Genomic DNA, 20822 nt, shown 5'->3' with positions numbered 1-20822 from the left:
TGTTACACCTGTCCTCTCTGTCGTCTAGGTAACCTGTTACACCTGTCCTCTCTGTCGTCTGGGTAACCTGTTACACCTGTCCTCTCTGTCGTCTGGGCAACCTGTTACACCTGTCCTCTCTGTCGTCTGGGTAACCTGTTACACCTGTCTTCTTTGTCGTCTAGGTAACCTGTTACACCTGTCCTCTCTGTCGTCTGGGTAACCTGTTACACCTGTCCTCTCTGTCATCTAGGTAACCTGTTACACCTGTCCTCTTTGTCGTCTCGGGAACCTGTCCTCTTTGTCGTCTAGGTAACCTGTTACACCTGTCCTCTCTGTCTTCTAGGTAACCTGTTACACCTGTCCTCTCTGTCATCTAGGTAACCTGTTACACCTGTCCTCTTTGTCGTCTCGGTAACCTGTCCTCTTTGTCGTCTAGGTAACCTGTTACACCTGTCCTCTCTGTCTTCTAGGTAACCTGTTACACCTGTCCTCTTTGTCGTCTAGGTAACCTGTTACACCTGTCCTCTCTGTCATCTAGGTAACCTGTCGAAGACCTGCACCAGTGATGGCTGGTCTGAGGTTAGCCCTGCTTCCTATGCACTGAATTGTGGGTACAACGCCAACGTCACCAAAGTTGATGATGATGACATGGTAGGTATGGCAACCAGTGTCTTTTTACAGATCCATCAATACATTTCTAATCATTATTGACCAACGTTCATAAATCAGTGACCTTTGTATTTGTGTAACGGTGATAACAAGTCAGTAGCTTTTTACTTTACGCATAGAGCTACAATACCAACAGACTTCCATGTTGCTCCCTGGAGTAAAGGAGCATGTATGAAGGCTATATTTGAAATGCCACTCAATTCCCACTACAGTATGGAATAGGGTGCCCTATGGGCCTGGTCTAAAGTAGTGGACTACAGTATGGAATAGGGTGCCCTATGGGCCTGGTCTAAAGTAGTGGACTACAGTATGGAATAGGGTGCCCTATGGGCCTGGTCTAAAGTAGTGGACTACAGTATGGAATAGGGTGCCCTATGGGCCTGGTCTAAAGTAGTGGACTACAGTATGGAATAGGGTACCCTATGGGCCTGGTCTAAAGTAGTGGACTACAGTATGGAATAGGGTGCCCTATGGGCCTGGTCTAAAGTAGTGGACTACAGTATGGAATAGGGTGCCCTATGGGCCTGGTCTAAAGTAGTGGACTACAGTATGGAATAGGGTGCCATTATTAGGGCCTTGTGTTTTCCACAATCATATGACGTAACTAGAATGTATCCTGTATTTTAAGCCTTATCCAGAAATTAGAATTACATAAAAAAGAAAATTCATTGTCGGAGGATAGTGCCATTATAGATTTGCCCATGTGTTAAATCTAGAATTTCGGACTCCCGAGTGGCGCAGCGGTCTAAGGTGTCACTGCAGTCCCTGGTTCGATTCCAGGCTGTATCACCGCCGGCCGTGATTGGGAGCCCCACAGGGCGGCGCACAATTGGCTCAGCGTCGTCCGGGTTTGCAATTGGCCCAGCGTCGTAAGAATTTGCTCTTAATTGACTTGCCTAGTTAAATAAAGGTTAAATAAAATTAACATAAATCATGCTTATTGCTAGATTTAAAAATTACGTATACATGCATTGATTCTTGAAGAATAAAACTTGATTCCTGAAGAATATAACTTGATTCTTGAAGAATATAACTTGATTCTTGAAGAATATAACTTGATTCTTGAAGAATATAACTTGATTCTTGAAGAATATAACTTGATTATTGAAGAATATAACTTGATTCTTGAAGAATATAACTTGATTCTTGAAGAATATAACTTGATTCTTGAAGAATATAACTTGATTCTTGAAGAATAAAACTTGATTCTTGAAGAATAAAACTTGATTCTTGAAGAATATAACTTGATTCTTGAAGAATATGAGCTTAGTTCAACTGTCGTACCCCATCAGAACCTAAAATATAAACCTTTGTACTGTATATCATGGCTGGTCAGTCTTTGCTTCCATAGCTCTGTCTATGAATTTGAGAGTGGTTACTTTTCTCCAGGCCCATCTTTCAGCTTTTTACCAAAACAGAGGTGGGTTGACCTCTTTGTTATTGTTTTTTTGTTTTTATAGCTTTGAACGTGAGGTGTGAGCAGTAACATGTTTTAATGTGTCTACTTGTGTGTTTCTCTCAGGAGGAGTTCTACTGGGCAGTGAAAGTAGGCTACACTATCGGACACAGTCTCTCTCTCATCTCCCTCACTATCGCTATCGTCCTACTCTGCACTTTTAGGTACGATTCTTTACTGTGCTTACATCACCAGCTGCTCGAAAGCTTAACGAGAACAGCGTGGGGGTGTTTACATATGGAACAACAAAGACTCTAAGGATGTATTTCCTCTGCATATTTTAGTCACGGTGGTTTGCGATTTAAGACTAATGTTTTTCTTTTAAATCTGTGGACTATTTTTAAAACATGTATAGTATTGCCTATCAATGTGTTGTCAATACCTTTCGTATGATTCTTCCTTTACAAAAAAAGGTATCTGATGACATTAACGTGGTGAGAGATGAACATGATTTTCTCTGGTCTCTACTGTTGCAGTCATGACGCAAGTGGCGCTGTGCTGTAAAATCCTCCCGTGTTTCTAGTTTAGTGGCGCTATGCTGTTAAATCCTCTCATGTTTCTAGTTTAGTGGCGCTGTGCTGTTAAATCCTCCCATGTTTCTAGTTTAGTGGCGCTGTGCTGTTAAATCCTCTCATGTTTCTAGTTTAGTGGCGCTGTGCTGTCAAATCCTCCCATGTTTCTAGTTTAGTGGCGCTGTGCTGTTAAATCGTCCCATGTTTCTAGTTTAGTGGCGCTGTGCTGTCAAATCCTCCCATGTTTCTAGTTTAGTGGCGCTTTGCTGTTAAATCCTCCCATGTTTCTAGTTTAGTGGCGCTGTGCTGTTAAATCCTCTCATGTTTCTAGTTTAGTGGCGCTGTGCTGTTAAATCGTCCCATGTTTCTAGTTTAGTGGCGCTGTGCTGTCAAATCCTCTCATGTTTCTAGTTTAGTGGCGCTGTGCTGTCAAATCCTCCCATGTTTCTAGTTTAGTGGCGCTTTGCTGTTAAATCCTCCCATGTTTCTAGTTTAGTGGCGCTGTGCTGTCAAATCCTCCCATGTTTCTAGTTTAGTGGCGCTGTGCTGTCAAATCCTCCCGTGTTTCTAGTTTAGTGGCGCTATGCTGTTAAATCCTCTCATGTTTCTAGTTTAGTGGCGCTGTGCTGTTAAATCCTCCCATGTTTCTAGTTTAGTGGCGCTGTGCTGTTAAATCCTCTCATGTTTCTAGTTTAGTGGCGCTGTGCTGTCAAATCCTCCCATGTTTCTAGTTTAGTGGCGCTGTGCTGTTAAATCGTCCCATGTTTCTAGTTTAGTGGCGCTGTGCTGTCAAATCCTCCCATGTTTCTAGTTTAGTGGCGCTTTGCTGTTAAATCCTCCCATGTTTCTAGTTTAGTGGCTCTGTGCTGTCAAATCCTCCCACGTTTCTAGTTTAGTGACACTATGCTGTCAAATCCTCCCTCATGTTTCTAGTTTAGTGGCGCAATGCAGTCAAATCCTCCCACGTTTCTAGTTTTGTGGCTTAATGCTGTCAAATTCTCCCACATTTTTCTAGTTTAGTGGCACTATGCTGTCAAATCCTCCCACATGTTTCTAGTTTAGTGGCGCAAAGCTGTCAAATCCTCCCACGTTTCTAGTTTAGTGGCACTATGCTGTCAAATCCTCCCACATGTTTCTAGTTTAGTGGCGCAATGCTGTCAAATCCTCCCACATGTTTCTAGTTTGACCAGCTGTTTTTGAATTCGATTGTCATAGCGGCAGGTTTGCTAGCACAAACTATTTGCTAGCTTCTAGCTTAAAGTTTTGATATGCAATGCGATCTCCTCTCAATGACCAGTGTTTGTATTTTGTATTTTTTGTGGCTATTCAACTTTTAAAACATTACAATACATTCACAACATATTTCCCAACACATTAAGTGTGTGTCCTCAGGCCCCTACTCTACTGCCATTATAATAAGTAGTGTGAAAATAAAGTTAGAAATGTTCATGGATAACATTAGACGTGGAGAGGAAGGAGAGGAGGAAGACTGGATAGGAAGAAGAGTGAAGGAGACAGAGGAGGAAAGGTAAAGATATGATTACAGAGCCTGACAATTTATTATCACAAACAATGTTTTTGAGATAAAATACAGAAATGAGGCAAGCAATGGGAATCTGTTAAAATACTTTGGTTATCTAATAGTGTACTATTTATTAATACAGATTGGAGAGGAAGGAGAAGGAAACATTAAGGGAGTAAAAAGAGTGACACAAGGAGGGTGTAGAAGAGTGAAGAGAAGGAAAGGAAGACGAGTGAAGAAAAGAGGAGGAGAAAGATTGAAGGAGAAGGAAAAGTTGAGAGTAAGAAGAGTGACACAAGGAGAGTGAAGAAGAGCAGACAGAGGAGATCAAATGACTCTTTCCAAGAAACGGAAATGCACTTGATGAAAAACGTGAGAGAATTTCCATTTATACGCTCAGGTCAAGACGATAGAATGGTTCACTGCACCCTTTGTCATTCCTCTCTTTCAATTGGCAGCCGGAGAAGAACAGCAGTGGTAGAACATCAACAGACGAAAAAGCTTAAAGCCTCTCTGATTGGCTGTGTTGGTTTGCCCTCTGTCACCACATTCTTCAAGAAGGTAGAGCCTTCCCAAGAAGAATATGATTTAGCTGTGCAGGAGGGGTGTCTTTGCCTACCACACTATGTGACACAATCATAGTTACAGATCTATGGACTGCACAGCACAACTGACACGGAAGCTTTATGAGCCGAAGTTTACATGTGCTAGGACAAAACGTGACGCCATAGTGAGTAACGTGTTAGCAACATGGGCAACTACTTTGGTAACACAGGACCGAGACCAGGTTGAATGTGTCCCTGTCCATTGATGTGTCCAATCATGGACATGTAAAGCTGCTGCCAATACTAGTCAGATAATGTCAGATATATGATGGCAGCACATCTGTGGAAACAAAACTGCATGATTTTGTTGAATTGAAAGGAGAAACAGCAGAGAAAATTGCAGCTGAGGTGCTGGTGGTCATCCCAAAATGTAACCTGGAAAACATTCTCTGCTGACAACACAAATACCAACTTTGGAGGACTGAATAGGCTGGGGAGGGTCAATGTCCATACCAACGTTAAAAATGCTCTGCAGCAGGAGGTGATTAGCTGAGGTTGTCCTGCCCACATCATTCATAACACGGCCAGAACAGCTTTGGACATGATTTCCCTTGGAGATTTTTTACCTGCTCACAGAGATTTTTGGAATATGTTCATATTTTCACCATCAGAGTAGAAAGACTGAAGGGCTTTGTGAGTTTATTGGCCAGGAGTACCATAACATTTGAGGCACAGAAATGTTCGCTGGCTGTCAGTGCTCCCTGCTCTAGAAAGAGTGCTGAAAAGGTGCCTTTGAAATCCTTTTTTTCTTTCTGAAGACAAATGCCCTGTTGTCCTGTGAACAATGTTTGAAGATCCACTGACTGAACTTAGGCCTTTGTCCATGGAAACTTGACCGTATTCAGTGACACGATCAAGATGCTTGGAGGCCAGGACCACTGTGCTGTGGAGTCAGCTGCACTGTGTAGTATAAATGGAATAAACTGTGGAGTATAAGCATGCACCTGTTCTCTAATTACTGTAGTATAAATGGAATAAACATTACTGTAGTATAAGCATGGATAAACACCTCCGTTCTCTACATTACTGTAGTATAAATGGAATAAACACCTCCGTTCTCTACATTACTGTAGTATAAATGATAAACACCTGTTCTCTACATTACTGTAGTATAAATGGAATAAACACCTCCGTTCTCTACATTACTGTAGTATAAATGGAATAAACACCTCCGTTCTCTACATTACTGTAGTATAAGTGGGATAAACACCTCTGTTCTCTACATTACTGTAGTATAAATGGAATAAACACCTCCGTTCTCTACATTACTGTAGTATAAATGGAATAAACACCTCCGTTCTCTACATTACTGTAGTATAAGCAGGATAAACACCCCTGTTCTCTACATCACTGTGGTATAAATGGGATAAACACCTCCGTTCTCTACATTACTGAAGTATAAATGGAATAAACACTCCGTTCTCTACATTACTGTAGTATAAGCAGGATAAACACCCCTGTTCTCTACATCACTGTGGTATAAATGGGATAAACACCTCCGTTCTCTACATTACTGTAGTATAAATGGGATAAACACCTCCGTTCTCTACATTACTGTAGTATAAGCAGGATAAACACCTCCGTTCTCTACATTACTGTAGTATAAATGGGATAAACACCTCTTCTCTACATTACTGTTATAAATGGGATAAACACCTCCGTTCTCTACATTACTGTAGTATAAATGGGATAAACACCTCCGTTAAGCAGGATAAACACCTCTCTACATTACTGTAGTATAAATAAACACCTCCGGGATAAACACCTCCTTCTCTACATTACTGTAGTATAAATGGGATAAACACCTCTTCTCTACATTACTGTGGTATAAATGGGATAAACACCTCCGTTCTCTACATTACTGTAGTATAAATGGAATAAACACCTCCGTTCTCTACATTATATACTGTACTCGATACCATCTACTGTATCTTGCCTATGCTGCTCTGTACCATCACTCACTCATATATCCTTATGTACATATTCTTTATCCCCTTACACTGTGTATAAGTCAGTAGATTAGGAATTGTTAGTTAGATTACTTGTTGGTTATTACTGCATTGTCGGAACTAGAAGCACAAGCATTTCGCTACACTCGCATTAACATCTGCTAACCATGTGTATGTGACAAATAAAATTTGATTTGATTTGATTAATGTACAGAACGGGTGCGTTTATCCCTTAGTTATGGCACGTTATGCAGAAGAATCACTTACAGCTCGCTCATTCAAGCTTTGTGCCGATACCCCCTGCCTCTCCTACCCAGGCTGCATTGCACAGTATGTCCTTTCGCTCAGTTCGTTGATGATTTTATGGTGTATTCTACACCCCATTTAACACTAAGACACCTGGATAGAACAGGTTTTCTAAATGCCATAATGTGGCGTTGCACCATCTCTCAAACACACTGGAGTGGTTAACAAAAAGGACATATCCTGTCATAAACTTCGCTACTGTAAGTGATCCTGTGGTACAAGCACAGAGACACTCACACACTGAGAGGAAGGGTGAGAGGAAGGGTAAGAGGAAGGGTAAGAGGAGGGTTGAGGAGGGGGGAGAGGAAGACAGAGAATGACAGAGTTCTGATCATTAATTAAATGTTAAGTGGCCTGGCCTCCCAGTAGGCCTTTTAAAGCATCACACACTTCATTTAACTGTGTGTGTGTGTGTGTGTGTGTGTGTGTGTGTGTGTGTGTGTGTGTGTGTGTGTGTGTGTGTGTGTGTGTGTGACTGTGTGTGTGTGACTGTGTGTGTGTGACTGTGTGTGTGTGACTGTGTGTGTGTGTGTGTGTGTCTTGGTAAACAGTGAGTGATGTGTTTACTCCAAGCGGTCTTACGATGCGATGGCAGAGACCACTAACTAGCATATTTCTGGCCTGAGCAACAGTTTGGAGAGTCAGAGCATCACAGGTGTACGGAACACAGTGTTGTTTATATACAGTACACACTGTGACACAACACTGTGACAACAGGGGAGGCTGCCTTGTCTGTCACCACACTGTTACACTCACTATGCTCTGATCATTTTAACCCCAATCTGATCGTCACTTCTGTTAGAGGCTCTGATCATTTGAACCCCAATCTGATCGTCACATCTGTTAGAGGCTCTGATCATTTGAACCCCAATCTGATCATCACTTCAATTAGAGGCTCTTATAGTTTTAACCCCAATCTGCAATACAATATTTGCCATCATGAGGTCTTAAGTCTGGGAAATGTTAGTCACAGTGATAGTATTGAAGAGAATAAACAGGACAAAGTATTATCAAATGTACAATACAATAAGTGGTTTGGGAAATGTGACTCAGAGGTGGTATTCCATTCGTGTACTACCGAAGACACAAAGAACAGGAGGAGATGCATGACGGACATGCTGCATTATCAAATAATGCCTTAATACCTTGGTTTGGGAAACGTTTGGTCACGGTGGTAGTACTATACTGTCCTACCAAGCAAAATGCAGTACCTGCTCATAGCGTTTAACTGGGAGGAATTGCTTTTTATTTACCTTGGTATCATAGTAACTTTGTACAGTTACTGGCTAACATGACCCCCTATTTTCTCCAAAAACACAATTCAATAGAGGCAGGATACTTGTCCACATAATTAAGCATGTATTTAATGAATTTTAAAAAAAATGACATTAACTCATTTTCGACCAAATGCCCTTTTTCCCTTGGTAGGGCAGATTAGTTGTAAAACGCCTGTCAAAAATGTAGTCCTGTAATAAATGTAAAAGGAAATAAAATAGGATGACATGATCACATAAATGTGATTATAACTGCTATGAACTGATATATGTATATTTTGTCATGTTCAACAGGAAGTTGCACTGCACCAGAAACTACATCCACATGAACCTGTTTGTGGCGTTCATACTGAAAGCCATTGCCGTCTTCATCAAAGATGTGGTTTTGTACGAGGTCGGGGAGTCTGACTGTCAACCTGAAACTGTGAGTCCATGTTGTTTTGTTATGCTACTTGTTACCATAGAGACCTGGGTCAAATTTTTACATGTCTAATACTTAAGCTGCTCAACTTAAATACTTGAAAGTAGTCTACATACCCTGAGTAAGTACAGAATGCTTCACCTTGTTTAGAAGGAGGGGTTCAACAACACTGTAGGTACAGAATGCTTCACCTTGTTTAGAGGTGAGGGGTTCAACAACACAATAGGTACTGAATGCTTCACCTTGTTTAGAGGGAGGGGTTCAACAACACTGTAGGTACAGAATGCTTCACCTTGTTTAGAGGGAGGGGTTCAACAACACAGTAGGTACAGAATGCTTCACCTTGTTTAGAGGGAGGGGTTCAACAACACAGTAGGTACAGAATGCTTCACCTTGTTTAGAGGGAGGGGCTAGAATGTAAACACTTGTTTGTTGGATACTTTCCTTGATTATTGATTACATATCTCCCTCACTAGCTTTAATCACCAGCTGTCAGATCACTGCACCTGTACATAACCCATCTGTAAACAGCCCATCTATCTACCTCATCCCCATACTGTATTTATTTTTTTATCTTGCTCCTTTGCACCCCATTATCTCACATTCATCGTCTGCACATCTACCATTCCAGTGTTTAATTGCCATATTGTAATTACTTCGCCACCATGGCCTATTTATTGCCTTAACTCCCTTATCTTACCTCATTTGCACTCACTGTATATAGACTTTTTGTTTTATTTTTTCTATTGTATTATTGACTGTATGTTTTGTTTATTCCATGTGTAACTCTATGTGGTTATATGTGTCGAATTGCTGTGCTTTATCTAGGGCAGGTCACAATTGTAAATGAGAACTTGTTCTCAACTAGTCTACCTGGTTAAATAAAGGTTAAAAAAAATGCAACAATAAGTTAACATGCCTGTCTCAGAGGCCCCAGTCAGCTGTCACAAGCCTCTCTCTCTCTCTCTCTCTCTCTCTCTCTCTTTTCCCCCTCTCTCTCTCTCTCTCTCTCTCTCTCTCTCTCTCTCTCTCTCTCTCTCTCTCTCTCTCTCTCTCTCTCTCCCCTCTCGCCTCCCTCCTCTCCTCTCTCTCCCTCCCCCCCCCTCTCTCTCTCTCTCTCTCTCTCTCTCTCCCTCTCTCTCCCCCCCTCTCTCTCTCTCTCTCTCTCTCTCTCTCCCCCTCTCTCTCCCCCCCCTCTCTCTCTCTCTCTTTCTTTCCCTCTCTCTCCCTCTTTCTCTCTCTCTGCCTCTCTCTCTCTCTCTTTCTCTTTCCCTCTTTCTTTATTTCTCTCTCTCTTTTCCCTCTTTCTTTATTTCTCTATTTCCTCTTTCTTTCTTTCTCTCTCTCTCTTTCCCTCTTTCTTTCTTTCTTTCTTTCTTTCTTTCTTTCTTTCTTTCTTTCATTCTCTCTCTCTCTCCCCTCTCATTTAATTCATTACTCAAACAGAGTGCTGTTGCCTTTAAAGCTTTGTGTTCCTTCCTGGGTTTAGTTTTGAGTTGAGCGTTGCTTTCCAGGCCTCGTTTATAGCATACAGGGTGTAACAGTGTTTGTCGACTCTTTGGAGAGTGTTCCCTAATGAAGTCATGTAACAGGATGTTAGGGAGAGTTCCTGTTTGCTAAACACTCAGAAGTGACTAGCGGTGAGGTGAGCTGCCTGGCTGAGAGACAGAGGAGGGCTGGCTTGGCTTTGAATCACATTGAACGTTTTTACAAGTGTCGTCAGTAAACTCTGCAACAGCTGCAAATCCAGAAGAACTAATTTACTCTTAACCATACTATCGTTGTCTTATGTTGAATGAAAAAGGGACTAGAACCACATACAGTATATTCTGAATGAACTAAATCGATCCCCTAGCCCCCCTGCCGACTATCTGCTTCCTAGCAACTAGGTGTTCTGGGATTGGAGGGATATATAAACAGAATTTATAAATGCAGGCTTGCTCTCAGAATGGGTGTAATCCTTAATGATTCCACTTATACAATCCTCTCAGATCTGCGAAGTCGTGGCTGGCAGTAAGCCTAGGTTTTGTTACTCAGCAATGGTATATATGTCATACATACAGTACCTTTCAGAAAGTATTCACACCCCTTGACTCTTTCTACATCTTGTTGTGTTACAGCCTTAATTTAAAATGTATTAAATTAAGATATTTTTTTGTTGTCACTGGTCTACACAATACCCCTTAATGTCAAAGTGGAATTGTTTTTAGAATTTTATTTTGACAGATTAAGATTTAGATTAAAAATGAGTATTCAACACATTTGTTATGGCAAGCTAAATATGTTCAGGAGTAAACATTTGCTTAACAAGTCACAAAATAAGTTGCAAGGACTCATTTTGTGAGTCAATTATATTGTATAATCAGTGGCAGGGAAGTCAGACTCAGGAGAGCAGAACATGGTAATAGCCGGAGCAGTTTAATAGCAAAACTCACGGCATAAAAATAACAACAATAATTGGGTACAAAAACCCGTTGCGCACCAAACAACACGTGCACTTGGAATAAACAATCCCACACAAAGACATGGGGGAAACAGAGGGTTAAATACACAACAAATGATTGAGGGAATTGAAACCAGGTGTGAGGGAAAACAAGACAAAACACATGAAAAATGAAAAGTGGATCGATGATGGCTTGAAGACCAGCGATGCCGAGCGCCGCCCGAACAAGGAGAGGACCCGACTTGGGCGGAAGTCGTGACATACAGTGCCTTGCGAAAGTATTCGGCCCCTTGAACTTTGCGACCTTTTGCCACATTTCAGGCTTCAAACATAAAGATATAAAACTGTATTTTTTTGTGAAGAATCAACAACAAGTGGGACACAATCATGAAGTGGAACGACATTTATTGGATATTTCAAACTTTTTAACAAATCAAAAACTGAACAATTGGGCGTGCAAAATTCTTTCGCAAGGCACTGTATATTTGTTATTGGAGTGGCGGTCCCTCAGTCAAACAGTGAATTTCAAACACAGATTCAGCCACAAAGACCAGGGATGTTTTCCAATGTCTCGCAAAAAAGGACACCTTATTGGTAGATTGGTAAAAAAAAAACTAAAAAAAAACTAGACATTGAATATCCTTTTGAATATGGTGAAGTTATTAATTACACTTCGGATGGTGTATCAATACACCCAGTCAATACAAAGATAAAGGCGTCCTTCCTAACTCAGTTACCAGAGAGGAAGGAAACCACTCAGGCATTTCACCATGAGGCCAACAGTTACAGAGTTGTATGGCTGTGATAGCAGAAAACTGATGGATCCACAACATTGTACTTACTCCACAATACTAACCTAAATGACAGAGTGAAAAGAAGGAAGCCTGCACAGGATCAAAATATTCCAAAAATATGTTCAGGGTTGTGAATGCTTACGTAAATGAGATATTTTTGAATGTCATTTTCAATCAACTTGAAAAAATAAATAATCAAAAAACATGTTTTCACTTTGTCATTATGGGGCACAGTAGCCTAGTGGTTAGAGTGTAGAGGTGGCAGGGTAGCCTAGTAGTTAGAGCGTTGGACTAGAAAGCGGAAGGTTGCAAGGTCAAACCCCCAAGCTGACAAGGTACAAATATGTCGTTCTGCCCCTGAACAGGCAGTTAACACACTGTTTCTAGGCCGTCATTGAAAATAAGAATTTGTTCTTAACTGACTTGCCTAGTTAAATAAATCAATTGTGTGTGGAAGGGTGTGAAAAAACACAATTGAATACATTTGTTTTTATACAGGATGTAACACAACAAAAATGTGGAATAAGTCAAGGGTTATGAATACTTTCTGAAGGCACTGTAAGTACCTTTGGTCTATGTTTATTAGCTTAAAGTGTGACGGATGGTTTGCTGTTTAACGGCTGGCTGTGTATTTAATGACACTCTGAGCAGAGTTTCCTCCAGTGGAGTGCTTGCTCCATGATATACCTTTGGTCTATGTTTATTCGCTTAAAGTACATTAACTGGGGTGGTAAACACAGCTGGTACCCTCACAGAAGACATGTTTGAAGACAAACCTTTAGGAGACAGTTGTAGAAGACTTTTACAGGAGAAAAGACATATAGTAGTGTTGAAGCTATACAAGAGTCACCATATTTTGTAGTCATAAGAACCACTATCTAATGCAGTGTTTCTCAATCCTGGTCCTGGGGACCCAAAGAGGTACACTTTTTGTGTTATTGTTCTAGAACTCACACGCCTGATTCTAATCAAAAGGCTTGATGATGAGTTGATTTTATTTTAACCAGGCAAGTCAGTAAAGAACAAATTCTTATTTTCAATGACGACCTACCGGGGAACAGTGGGTTAACTGCCTTGTTCAGGGGAACAGTGGTCTAACTGCCTTGTTCAGGGGAACAGTTGGTTAACTGCCTTGTTCAGGGGAACAGTGGGTTAACTGCCTTGTTCAGGGGAACAGCGGGTTAACTGTCTTGTTCAGGGGAACAGTGGGTTAACTGCCTTGTTCAGGGGAACAGTGGGTTAACTGCCTTGTTCAGGGGAACAGTGGGTTAACTGCCTTGTTCAGGGGAACAGCGGGTTAACTGCCTTGTTCAGGGGAACAGCGGGTTAACTGTCTTGTTCAGGGGAACAGTGGGTTAACTGCCTTGTTCAGGGGAACAGTGGGTTAACTGCCTTGTTCAGGGGAACAGTGGGTTAACTGCCTTGTTCAGGGGAACAGTGGGTTAACTGCCTTGTTCAGGGGAACAGTGGGTTAACTGCCTTGTTCAGGGGAACAGTTGGTTAACTGCCTTGTTCAGGGGAACAGTGGTCTAACTGCCTTGTTCAGGGGAACAGTGGGCTAACTGCCTTGTTCAGGGGAACAGTGAGCTAACTGCCTTGTTCAGGGGAACAGTGGGTTAACTGCCTTGTTCAGGGGCAGAACGACAGATTTTTTTTTACATTGTCAGCTCGGGGATTCGATCTTGCAACCTTTCGGTTACGAGGCTAACGCTCTAACCACTAGGCTACCTGCCACCCCAGTATTAGTATTCAAGTATGTGAATACTAGGGCAATAACAAGGACCAGGATTGAGAAACACTGCTCTGATCTGACATGTAGACAGCCCATTAGAAACAGCTTGTACAGAACTCTTAGGGGAGACATGTTGTATATAAAGAGGGACCCTCAGCTTAAAGAGGAGACATGTAAACTCTTCATGATAGCTCATAACCACTATCTAATCTAACATTACAGTGTTGGTTTTATAGAAGGACAGTTAGTTTGAAATGTATATTGTTTGATTACCTAAGGATTGAATGTTTATAAATAGACTGAGAAAATGGGACATTTGGTGTATGGTAAAAGTAACCCAGCAGCACACCACCCTACATCTCACTGCCGGCTTGCTTCTGCAGCTAAGCAGGGCTGGTCCTGGTTGATGCCTGGATGGGAGACCAGATGCTGCTGGAAGTGGTGTTGGAGGGCTAGTAGAAGGCACCATTTCCTTCTGGTCTAAAACAAATATTCCAATGCCCCAGGGCAGTGATTGGGGACATTGCCCTGTGTAAGGTGCTGTCTTTCAGAAGGGATGTTAAAATGGATGTCCTGACTGTCTGTGATCACTAAAGATCCCATGACATTTATCATAAGGTTAGGGTTGTTAACCCTGGGTGTCCTGGCTACATTCCTAAACTGGCCCTCAAACAGTCACCTAATTGGCCCATTCATCCCCCCTCCTTTCCCCTGTAACTATTCCCCAGGTTGTTGCTGTGAATGTGTTCTCAGTCAACTTGCCTGGTAAAATAAAAAGTGCTATCAAGGTGTTCCTTCTCAATCACCTGACTAACTTGCATGTTATTCAGAACCCATGCAGATCTGCCACCTTTGGAGTAGACAGGTGCCATAATTCTCTTGGGTAAATTCTCCTAACCTTCTACGAAAAGTCCCTTTTGCAAATCAAATCAACCTTTATTTGTCACACGCTGAATACAAGGAGTGTTAGCATTTCACGGTAAGGTCTACACTTGTATTCGGGGCACATGTGACAAATAAAGTTTTATTTGATTCGCTGAAGTGACTTTTTGTAACAGGTTAGGAGAACTTACGTGAGATAATTAGGTTAAGATTAGAAAAAGGGTTAGGGTTATAGCTAAAATCCTAAAATTGTCCCCAACGTGACTCAAACCAGGGAAGAATGACTGGCCCCTCTCATTGAAGCCACGGACGTTCAAGACCGACCATGGTACTGCAGACATTGTTAGCCTGCATCCATTAAAGTGAATGGAAAAATGGCAATCTTTGTGCATATGAAACATTTTTTAGAAGACAATCATGGTACCAATAATTGCTTCTAATTCACCAGATGTATGTGCTGGATCCGATTATTTGAAAATGGCCTAGTGGTTAGAGTGTAGAGGCGGTAGGGTAGCCTAGTGGTTAGAGTGTAGAGGCGGCAGGGAACCTAGTGGTTAGAGTGTAGAGGCGGCAGGGTAGCCTAGTGGTTAGAGTGTAGCGGCGGCAGGGTAGCCTAGTGGTTAGAGTGTAGAGGCGGCAGTGTAGCCTAGTGGTTAGAGTGTAGAGGCGGCAGGGTAGCCTAGTGGTTAGAGCGTTGGACGAGTAACAGTTACATTCTAGAACACCCCCTCGGCAGGGTAGCCTAGTGGTTAGAGCGTTGGACTAGTAACAGTTACATTCTAGAACACCCCCTCGGCAGGGTAGCCTAGTGGTTAGAGCGTTGGACTAGTAACAGTTACATTCTAGAACACCCCTTCGGCAGGGTAGCCTAGTGGTTAGAGTGTAGAATTGGCAGGTAGCCTAGTGGTTAGAGCGTTGGACTAGTAACCGGAAGGTTGCGAGTACAAACCCCCGAGCTGACAAGGTACAAATCTGTCGTTCTAATTTAACTTCAGTGCGCTATTGAGTCTTCACATAGGAATGAATGCTGTCACATTATCAATAGCTTTGTCCATTCACATGCCTGCCCTGATAACCCCCAACGTTTCCACTAATGCGATTCTGCAATTTCCATGTTGATACTGTGCTCTCTCTCCGTAGGTGGGATGTAAGGCAGGGGTTGTCTTCTTCCAGTACGGCATCATGACCAGCTACTTCTGGCTATTGGTCGAAGGCCTCTACGTCCACACCCTATTGGCTGTCTCCTTCTTCTCCGAGAGGAAGTACTTCTGGTGGTATATTCTGATTGGCTGGGGTAGGTGTCACTGTAACATATCTCCAACTGTGTCTTTAATCCCATTAGTATTATATGCAATGTGTGGCTGTGAATTTTGATGATCATATTCAGGCTGTTTTTATTTTAAGGAGACACAATATGTCAATGTTTCTTTACTTGTACTTGGAAAAAGCTAGCACGATTTTGATAAACGCTGATTATACATTAGATTAATATTACTTTTAAAGAGTCACTTCCAGATGCTTGTTTTGTATTCATACCTAAAAACATCCAGTGCCTCACTCATCCTGATCACCTGATCACCTGATCACCAAAATGTCAGTGTGACCATGTATTTACAGGATTTAAAGAAGATTTTTAAGTAAAAAGGCATACTGTCCATTTCTGGATTTAAAAAAAAACAAACACTCCAGAGATAATGAAGAATATGAGTGTCGCCAACTGGAGATCCTTGTTTTGAAGTATTTACCTACAGAGTAGTAATCTGAAAAGTAAATGTAGAATGTCACGCTGGTTGCTTGTTTTTTTTTCTACCTGACTGATTGAAATGTCATGTACTTGTGTTAGAATATCATTGTTAAAGCGTTGTGTTTGAAAAGTGATGTGTTGAGTTGATAGCGTTGTGTTTGAAAAGCGATGAATTGAATTGATATACTTGTGTTTGAAAAGTGATGAATTGAATTGATAGCGTTGTGTTTGAAAAGCGATGAATTGAGTTGATAGCGTTGTGTTTGAAAAGTGATGTATTGAGTTGATATACTTGTGTTTGAAAAGTGATGAATTGAGTTGATATACTTGTGTTTGAAAAGTGATGAATTGAGTTGATAGCGTTGTGTTTGAACATTGTGTCAGACTGGACCAAACAAATTTTATGCTTTTAATAGCTCAATCAGAGCAGTAATGAAAATAATAATACTAATATTAATAAACTATACACAGATAATCCAGAAAAATTAAGAAATAACAGACCGGAGATATAGAGTTTGAAAAGTGATGTATTGAGTTGATATATGTTTGAAAAGTGATGTATTGAGTTGATATACTTGTGTGTAAAAAAATTAAGTTGACACATTGTGTTTCCATTGTGTAGACTGACCAAACAAATTAATATTTAAATCAAATCATTTATGGCTCAATCATATTGATAATGTCAATATTTAAATCCACTTAATCAGTGTAGATGAAGGGAGGAGTATGGGTTACAGAAGGATTTTCTTAGGCCTTTGGACATTTGACACATGGATTGTGGGTGAAACAGTATGGAAACATCATTAAAGTGACCAGTGTTCAGAATGGACAAGACAAAAGTTTGAAGTGGGTGAAACAGTATGGAAACATCATTAAAGGACCAGTGTTCAGGTGCCAGGTGAAGTGTGAAACAATGAAACATTATTAAAGTGACCAGTGTTCAATGACTAGAATACAGTATATACATCAAAGTGGGTGAAACAGTATGGAAACATTATTAAAGTGAACCAGTGTTCAATGACTAGAATACAGTATATACATGTGAAGTGGGTGAAACAGTATGGAAACATCATTAAAGTGACCAGTGTTCAATGACTAGAATACAGTATATACATGTGAAGTGGGTGAAACAGTATGGAAACATCATTAAAGTGACCAGTGTTCAATGACTAGAATACAGTATATACATGTGAAGTGGGTGAAACAGTATGGAAACATCATTAATGTGACCCGTGTTCAATGACTAGAATACAGTATATACATGTGAAGTGGGTGAAACAGTATGGAAACATCATTAAAGTGACCAGTGTTCAATGACTAGAATACAGTATATACATGTGAAGTGGGTGAAACAGCATGGAAACATTATTAAAGTGACCAGTGTTCAATGACTAGAATACAGTATATACATGTGAAGTGGGTGAAACAGTATGGAAACATCATTAAAGTGACCAGTGTTCAATGACTAGAATACAGTATATACATGTGAAGTGGGTGAAACAGTATGGAAACATCATTAATGTGACCAGTGTTCAATGACTTTGTACATGGGGCAGCAGTCTCTAAGGTGCAGGGTTGAGTACCGGGTGGTAGCTGGCTGGAACAGTGACAGGTGCATATACCTACGGTGTTATGTTTTGTCTGCCCCATGATACAGACACCGATACCTTTATCATAATCTCATGGCAATATATTTTTTTTTTTTTATACATTATTTTTTTTAAAGTGAACTCACATGGTTTGTTGACAATTTTGTTGTTGTTGTTGTTTGTTCTCTGATATTCACAGGAGCGCCAACTGTTTTCATCACAGCTTGGGTCATTACAAAGGCTTATTTAAAACACTCTGGGTAAGTTCACTGCTATTTTGTTTGTTTGTTTGTGTTTGTGTTTGTTTGTCTAGAATCTGTTTTGTTTTTCTCAGAATCTCCTCCCAATCTCCTCCTCCTCCCCTCCTTTGTCAACAGGTGTTTTGAATATCCTGTGATGCTGTGTTCCACATTGCAATTGAAAATGTATCTCAACAGGCAATGAATGTATGCTAGTAGTCCATCCATGAAACACTCACAGAAAATGCTGTCAATTTACTATAATAAAATATGAACCTATGGCAAACATCCTACTGCACTTTCCTGTACACGCAGAAGAAAAACAGTAGCACGTAAACTGGTACAGACAAAGTGCTAGGGCAAAAATCTAAATGTGCAACCAGGAAGGGCCCCTGGACCAAGTTTAGGAAACCCAGTCTTAGGGGACAAAGAAGGGTACATTTCTTATATATACAGTGCCCTCAGAAAGGATTCACACCACTTGAGTTTTTCCACATTTTGTTGTGTTACAGTCTGAATTTAAAATGGATTACATTTAGATTTTATTTTTTATTTTATTTTATCACTGGCCTACACACAAAATCCAATAATGTAAAAGTGGAATTTTGTTTTTATTAATTTGTTACAAATTCATTCAAAAATGTTTAATCTGAAATGCCTGCTGTCAATATGTTTTCAAACCCTTTGTTTTCAAACCCTTTGTTATGGCAAAACTAAAAAAGTTCAGGAGTACAAATGTGCTAAACGAGTCACATGATAAGTTGCAATAATAGTGTTTAACATACAATTTTTTTATCTCTTTACCCCACACATACAATTATCTGTAAGGTCCCTCAGTCGAGCAGTGAATGGTAGCAGACACTGAATATCTCTCTGAGCATGGTGAAGTTATTAATTACACTTTGGATGGTGCATCAATACACTCAGTCACTGCAGAGATACAGGCATCCGGAGAGGAAGGAAACCGCTCAGGGATTTCACCATGAGGTCAATGATGACTTTACAACAGTGTGGATGGATCAACAACATTGTAGTTACTCCAAAATACTAATCTAATTGACAAGAGTGGAAAAAAAAGGAAACTTTGTGTTTGCAACACGGCACTGAAGTAATACTGAACAAAAACCGGCCAAGCAATTAACCTTTTGTGTTACGTTTGTGGAACGTCCAATCCAATACATTTGATTCAAATGTGACTAATTCCATTCTCCATTCTCTTGTTAATTCGACCATGAAGGCCTGATTCACGCAGTCTCCTCTGAACAGTTGATGTTGAGATGTGTCTGTTACTTGAAATCTGTGAAGCATTTATTTGGGCTGCAATTTCTGAGGCTGGTAACGAATGATGGTAACGAATAATGAATTTATCCTCTGCAGCAAAAGTATCTCTGGGACTTCCATTCCTGTGGCGGTCCTCATTAGAGCCAGTTTCATCGTAGCGCTTGATGGTTTTTTTGCGACTGCACTTGCAGAAACTTCTTGAAGTTCTTGAAATGTTCCACTTTGACTGACCATCATGTCTTAAAGTAATGATGGACTGACGTTTCTCTTTGCTTATTTGAGCTGTTCTTGCCACATTATAATCTTGTCTTTTACCAAATAGGGATATCTTCTGTGTACCACCCTTACGTTGTCACAACACAACTGATTGGCTCAAACACATTAAGAAGGAAAGAAATCCCACAAATTAACTTTTAACAAGACACACCTGTTAATTGAATTGCATTCCAGGTGACTACCTCATGACGCTGGTTGAGAGAATGCCGAGAGTGTGCAAAGCTGTCATCAAGGCACTTTTTTTTGGTTACTACATGATTACGTCCATGTGTGTTATTTCATAGTTTTGATGTCTTCACTATTACTCTACAATGTAGAAATTAGTAAAATTAAAGAAAAATCCCGGAATTGGTACGTGTCCAAACTTTTGATTGGTACTGTACATACTGTGCCGTGAAAATGTATTTGACCCCTATTTTTGCATAGTTTGATTCTGAATGTTATCAGATCTTCAACCAAAACCTAAAAAATAAAGGGAACCTGAGTTTACAAAAAACAAACAAAATTGATACTAATTTAATTTACAAAGTTATGCAACACCCAATTCCCCTGTGTGAAAAAGTAAATGCCCCCTTACACTCAATAACTGGTTGTGCCACCTTTACCTGCACTGACTCCATCTAACCACTTCCTGTAGTTGTTGAACAGTCTCTCACATCGCTGTGGAGGAATTTACTGTAGCTGCACTGACTCCAACCAACCACTTCCTGTAGTTGTTGAACAGTCTCTCACATCGCTGTGGAGGAATTTACTGTAGCTGCACTGACTCCAACCAACCACTTCCTGTAGTTGTTGATCAGTCTCTCACATCACTGTGGAGGAATTTACTGTAGCTGCACTGACTCCAACCAACCACTTCCTGTAGTTGTTGAACAGTCTCTCACATCGCTGTGGAGGAATTTACTGTAGCTGCACTGACTCCAACCAACCACTTCCTGTAGTTGTTGATCAGTCTCTCACATCGTTGTGGAGGAATTGTGGCCCACTCTTGCAAGCAGAACTGCTTTAACTCAGAAACATTTATGGGTTTTCAAGCATGAACTGCTCATTTCAAGTCCTGTCACAACATCTCAATTGGGATTAGATCTGGACTTTGACTAGGCCATTACAAAACTTCAAATGTGTTGATTTTTTAGCTATTTTCAT

The 20822-nt window shown here is 40.7% G+C and overlaps 1 protein-coding gene across 1 annotated transcript in view; it reads left to right on the top strand.

Moving 5' to 3' along the window:
• LOC135518747 (vasoactive intestinal polypeptide receptor-like) overlaps positions 1-20822 on the top strand; it is a 46350-nt gene that overhangs the window by 1290 nt on the left and 24238 nt on the right. The window contains exons 2-7 of the mRNA XM_064943821.1: positions 360-393; positions 521-633; positions 2174-2271; positions 8570-8699; positions 15688-15841; positions 18080-18140. Of these exons, the coding sequence (XP_064799893.1) occupies positions 360-393; positions 521-633; positions 2174-2271; positions 8570-8699; positions 15688-15841; positions 18080-18140 (590 nt within the window). The remainder of the gene's footprint in view (positions 1-359; positions 394-520; positions 634-2173; positions 2272-8569; positions 8700-15687; positions 15842-18079; positions 18141-20822) is intronic.

The sequence above is a fragment of the Oncorhynchus masou genome, chromosome 3 (assembly GCF_036934945.1).
Source record: "Oncorhynchus masou masou isolate Uvic2021 chromosome 3, UVic_Omas_1.1, whole genome shotgun sequence".
NCBI lineage: Eukaryota > Metazoa > Chordata > Actinopteri > Salmoniformes > Salmonidae > Oncorhynchus > Oncorhynchus masou.
The sequence above is the reverse complement of the archived record's forward strand: the minus strand, read 5'-3'. Positions and strand labels throughout refer to the sequence as shown.